The sequence below is a fragment of the Spinacia oleracea genome, chromosome 1, assembly GCF_020520425.1.
Source record: "Spinacia oleracea cultivar Varoflay chromosome 1, BTI_SOV_V1, whole genome shotgun sequence".
Lineage (NCBI taxonomy): Eukaryota > Viridiplantae > Streptophyta > Magnoliopsida > Caryophyllales > Amaranthaceae > Spinacia > Spinacia oleracea.
Window position 1 is genome coordinate 23091356 of NC_079487.1, and position 6050 is coordinate 23097405.

General features: G+C 42.5%; 1 protein-coding gene across 1 annotated transcript; it reads right to left on the bottom strand.

The window, feature by feature from the left end:
* Positions 1–1420: 1420 nt before the first annotated feature.
* Positions 1421–2242, bottom strand: LOC130463267 (uncharacterized). Its single transcript, XM_056832350.1, has 3 exons — positions 2020–2242; positions 1890–1920; positions 1421–1781 (listed from the first exon to the last, which is right to left on the bottom strand). The coding sequence occupies exons 1-3, from the start codon at positions 2240–2242 to the stop codon at positions 1421–1423; spliced, it is 615 nt and encodes a 204-aa protein (XP_056688328.1).
* Between the last annotated feature and the right edge of the window lie 3808 nt (positions 2243–6050).

Sequence of the window (6050 nt, forward strand, 5' to 3'; positions counted from 1 at the left end):
AAATAATAAGAGGCTCGTGATACCACTGTTAGGTTATGATACATATGACAATTCATAAATCATGCGGAAAAACCATAAAGCCAGGAAAGCATATTATGTACACATAATCATTTAGCATAGAATAGGTGCATACATGTTGTAGCGTGCCTTCCCTAGCTGCGCCCGAACCGAACAAGAACAAGTCTTTAGGACTCCAAACGTCGTCCCTCCGTAGATAGTCCACAGTACGTCCGGATCCGCCTCAAGTTAGACCAATTAGAATCGCCCTTAAGGTGCTTAGGATTTTTTTCGGCTCTTATTGCAAGTGTATGGCTGATTTATATTTCAAAAACTTACCCTTTGAATACTTCAATCGTACCCATAAATTGTGACCCTAGGCACTTATTTATAGGAGTATGGAAAAGGAATTGTAATCCTACAAGGATGTGGATTTGCTAATTAGAACTTTATTAGGACTCTTAATAACAAAACAAATCTAATAGGATTAGGATTTTAATCTTTGCACAAATCCTAATAGGATTAGGATTTCCCGCACACGCATCGTACAAGCCGTGCACCCGCGCAGGCCTTGCGGCCCACGACAGGCGCACAACCCATGTTGCTGTGCTGCGCGCGCGCGCCCTTGGCTGGGCCTGGCCTTGCGCTGGGCCTGGTCGAGGCGTGCGTTGCTGCGTGCGGCTCGCTGGGCGATGGCCTGGCTTCGTGCTGGGCCTTCGTCTAGCGGGCCTCGTCCGATGCTAATTCGTACGATACGCTTCCGATTAAATTCCCGATTCCGGAATTCATTTCCGATACGAACAATATTTAATATTTCCGATTCCGGAATTAATTTCTGTTTCGAACAAATATTTAATATTTCCATTTCCGGAATTATTTTCCGATTCCGATAATATTTCCGATTCTGACAATATTTCCGTTTCCGGCAATATTTCCGATTCCGGCAATATTTCCATTAACGATAATATTTTCCGATACGTACCATGTTTCCGTTTGCGGCAACATCTACGACTTGGATAATATTTATATTTCCGATACGATCCATATTTCCGTTTCCGGCAATATCATCGTTTCCGGAGTATTCATTTCTTGCTTGTGACGATCTCAGCTCCCACTGAAACCAAGATCCGTCGATTCCGAATATCCATAGATAGAGTATTGAATGCCATTAAATACTTGACCCGTTTACGTACTATTTGTGTGACCCTACGGGTTCAGTCAAGAGTAAGCTGTGGATTAATATCATTAATTCCACTTGAACTGAAGTGGCCTCTAGCTAGGCATTCAGCTCACTTGATCTCACTGAATTATTAACTTGTTAATTAATACTGAACCGCATTTATTAGACTTAACATAGAATGCATACTTGGACCAAGGGCATTATTTCCTTCAAAATTATCCTAATTTTGTTCAATTGCCCAAGCTAATTTGCAAACAGCTGCTTGATTCCATAAGATGGGTTTCTAAACCCCAATCCACCATGATCTTTATTACCACATAGGTTGTTCCAGGCAATATGCCCTGGTCCACTGTCATCATAGGTGCCATACCAGAGAAAGGATTTGCAAACAGAATTAATCTTCTTGATTACAACCTTTGGGAGGATGAAGATTTGAGCCCAGTAGATACTAATGCTCATCAGTACAGTGTTGACCAATTGCATTATGCCAGCAAAAGTTAAATGCCTAGAACTCCACACTTTGATTCTTGAAACCATTTTGTTAGCTAAGAGTTCACAGTCACCAGCTTGAAACTTGCCAATGCTAATTGAGACTCCCAAATACCTGCAAGGAAGCCTACCAAACTAAAATCCAGAGACATACCCAATTTCTTGCTTGGTGTAGTTGTCCACCCTAAAACAATACACAAAGGCCTAATTGGGGTTAACTTGCAAGCCTGTAGTATTGGAAAAGAGCTTAAACCCTTCAAGCATCAGTTGAACAGACTGTCAATTACCCTTACAGAACATCAGAACGTCATCTGCAAAACAAAGATGATTGGGCTTCAAAGTTCTACACGTACTGTGAAACTTGAAACTAGAATGCTCTCCAATGGTACACATTTCCCTAGAGGAATACTCCTTGCAGAGGGTGAAGAGAAGAGGAGAGAGATGATCTCCTTGTCTCAACCCTCTAGGTTGAATGAGCTCAGTGGCATTACCATTGATCAACAGGGAATACCTTGTGGTGGTTAGACATGTCATAATGAGATGGATAAAGAAAGTAGGAAAGCCAAGATCATTCATTCATTCCTCTATAAAACTCCATTCAACGGTATCATAGGCCTTCTTGACATCAATCTTCATCAAACAACGTTGTGTTAACAAGGATGAGTTTTGCCCTGGTTGTACATTTTAATGATATCCTGGAAAATTAGCACATTGTGGAGGATTGATCTTCCTGCCACAAAGGCCCCTTGGTTGTGGGAGATGATATCTGGAAGTACTTTCCTGAGCTTCTCACAAATCATCTTGGGAATGCACTTATACATTGTAATACAGAAAGTAATGGGTCTGAAATCCTCAACTGAAGCAGGAACATCTATTTTGGGGATCAAGGTTATGGCAGTGACATTAACTTCTTTCAGTATATAACTAGTTGTGAAGAATTTAGTGATGGATTTGTACATATCATCCTTGATAATATGCAAAGCAGTCTTGAAGACATGACTATTATAACCATCCATTCCAGGAGCTTTATGGGTAGGGATGGAGGGAACTACCCTTTTAACATCATCCATAGAGAAAGAGCAATCTAACATATTTATGTGAGAATCAGACAATCTTGGACCTCTATCCATGATCACTAAGTTAATAGGGATTCTATTCACCATCTTGGAGGCAAAATGATCACCATAGAAATGAAGGAAAGCATGTTGAACCCCTACTGTAGTTCTAATCCATGCACCTGAAGGAGACTGGATTGAGTAGATAGTGTGAGGGGGTCGAAAAAGCACGAGGCTAATGCGTGACCTCGTCCCTCGTGGGCGTGACGTTTCTTTTTGTCAAACCAAGTGTAATTGGATTTCCTGTGAGTTTACACCCAATTGACTAGTAATATAGGAGTCGCCATTCAGTTTTTAACGACAATGAGAAAAACTGACAAAACCCGGTTATCGTGACATAAAGGGAGTGCAATTATGTTTGACCACGACGGCCATAGGTTCCCTTGTGATCCCTGGTGTGGGGATCGCTCAACGTACACCCGCAGGGCAGAGATTGAGGGTTCGGGGGACTGTAACTACCGAGAGGAGTACTCGCTCTTCGATAACTCCAGAGGCAAGATATCCTTACTAGCTCAGCATAAATAATTGAAGGGACATGCGTTAACTATTAAACTAATCTGAATTGATTTTAGCGCGCAATATGCAACACATAATACTAGATCGATCGTGATTATCTGGTTTAGATTGATTTAAGGGACCTAGCATGATAGTTCAATTGTCCCAGATATTATCTTTGTTAGGCGTGATAGAAAAATCAGATTTAATAGTTTAACAGTTTTATAAAAGGGCGAGGAAAGCGATTAAATCATGCGAAGGGACACATTACGACGCACCCTTGAGAGGTGTGTCACGGTTCTCAGGAAACTAACCACTTTGGCTTTGCTATTTCTCCTTTTATTTAACGAATCTCAAGTTTCCGGGCAAGGTTCTAGCATCCGGGCTTAATTCTTCAGCTACAAGGGACAGGATACGTTATGTTCGATTTTTGGATCGATTGCGACAGAACGCGGGATCAATTTCGCAGCGTGAGGCTTAGGCTTAGGGGTTGGAGTCAATACTCAGAATATGAATTGTGTGTTGGTTTCACGTCGAATTTGGGGCTGTATTTATAGAAAAGAGTTCGTGGAAAGATAGAATTTTAAAGCTCTAATCCAAGAAGAATTAGGAGAGAACACGTACCCAGGTAATTTCAGCGCCCAGGGCTGGGCGCCGAAGATTTCGGCGCCCAGAGCCAGGCGTTGAAAATAGGGTCTGGGCCGTATTTCCTTGTCAGATTTGGACTCATGGAATACGGAGTCTTTGAGACTTATCCGAGTCTTTTAGTGCGTATTAACTTTATGACGGAATGCGTCTGGGCCCGTTACGAACTCTAGGTTCGTTAGGATTTTAATTAATACGTAACTCTTATTTTCGAATTATACTAGGAACAAGATTCCTCTTGCAAATTCTATCTCTTTTAGGATTTATGTTGGAGTGCAACACCTAATTCTGACAGGTTTCTATCTTTTATGACTTGCCACTTTTAGCAACTACCCGTCACAGCAGTTACTATTTTTAGCAGGTTTCTATAAATAGCAGGTTCGGGTGAAATGAAAAGGGTGATCGAGATTCGTTATTTTATAGGAGATGCGTTGCCAAGTGGAGATTTTATGTTCTCATCATCGAACCTTCCCTTTCGGGAATGGGGACAAAAGTAGGTGTCTACAGTTAGCCCCCATTATGACTGAGTCTCGGGATGAGACGATGGTCAAAGTACTAGACGGAGTGCGTCACACAAGCCATAGTGTATGTGACTTGTTTTGCGAGGGTCTCACGAGCCCCCGAGTGATAACATTTGACTTAAGGGTCATCACTTGAAGTGTCGACATATCCCTCACGTGTCATTGGGATTTGTCAATGGATAGTATAGAAACTCCCTCACTTTGTCATTGGAAGTATCTAAAGATGTGTAGAAACTCCCTCACTTTGTCATTGGAAGTAGCTACAGATGTTTTCGAAATCAAAGCTATAAAGTGTAATTGGGCCTGGCCAAGCCCAATCACGAGGTAAAATGTTTTTTTAATGATTCTCATTTTCAGGGTTAGCTAAACGAGAAAACCCCCTTGTTTTTATGGGACGTAAAACGAAGGAAAATCCAGCACATCGTTCTTTTTTGGAAAAACGGAAAACCAATCCTTTAATTTTTGGAAAAAGGGAAAACCAATCCTTTAATTTTTGGAAAAAGGGAAAACCGAAAAAAGTTATCGCTACGACGACTAAGGACCTGCGCGGTTAGTGGCGCAAACCCCGCCGGCTAAAGATGGCGAGCCTGTCCGCTGAGGGTGGACACCCCGTCCGATAGAAGTGGACGAATCTGTTTTGAAATTTGACAATAAGGACCTACGCGGTTTGTGACGTAGACCCCGCCGGCTGAAGATGGCGAGCCTGTCCGCTAAGGGTGGACACCCCGTCCGATAGAAGTGGACGAATCTATTTTGAAATTTGTTTGTGTTTTTTTTTTTTTGAAAATAAGGACTCACGCGGTTTGTGACGTAGACCCCGCCGGCTGAAGATGGCGAGCCTGTTTTATTTTGTTTTTGAAGATTCTATTTTTCGAAAACTGAGGACCTGCGCGGCTAGTGACGCAGACCCCGCCCGCTGAAGGTGGGCGAGCCCTGTCCGCCGAGGGTGGACGTCCCTGAATTCGTTTTTTCGATTTGGAACTCGCGTGACGCGATCTTGCCCGCTGAAGATGGGCAAGTTCCTATTTCTTTTGTTCATCGTGATTTCTTTTGAGGACTTCTTTTCTTATTCATTCTCGCAGGAGCGAATTATTTCGAGGGATGCTCGGACTTAGTTGCAACCTGAATGTGGGTTGACAACGGGCTTAGACAGACCTTTGTCTTGTGGTCATCTTCTTTTGTGGTTTTGAGCTAGTCTTTACGGCTCGATTTTTCCACCACTTGGTCTTTGATCAGAGGACCATGTACAAGTATCAACGGCGACCTTTACTCTGAGGTCGAAATCCGTTTCTTTGAGATTATCCAAACATGGGACTGCGTATAGCGTAGTCCGGAAATATGATTTTAACTTCGCACACTCTTCGTTGGAGTATATATTTTCTTTCGAGCCCCCAAGCACTCGGGCTTGACGGTCATTTCTTGCCAAGAGAGGTACGTATTTTATAACATCCTTTAATCATGTTTGGGATCGTGCTCGTATGTGCGAGCGACCTTTATAGTGGTATGCTATTTTGACGAAGTCGTGGAGTGCGACTTCGTTTTCCGGGCGACAAAGTTTATTTTTCAATAATATCCGGTTTAGCTTGGCCCGGATTAATCTTTTGACAA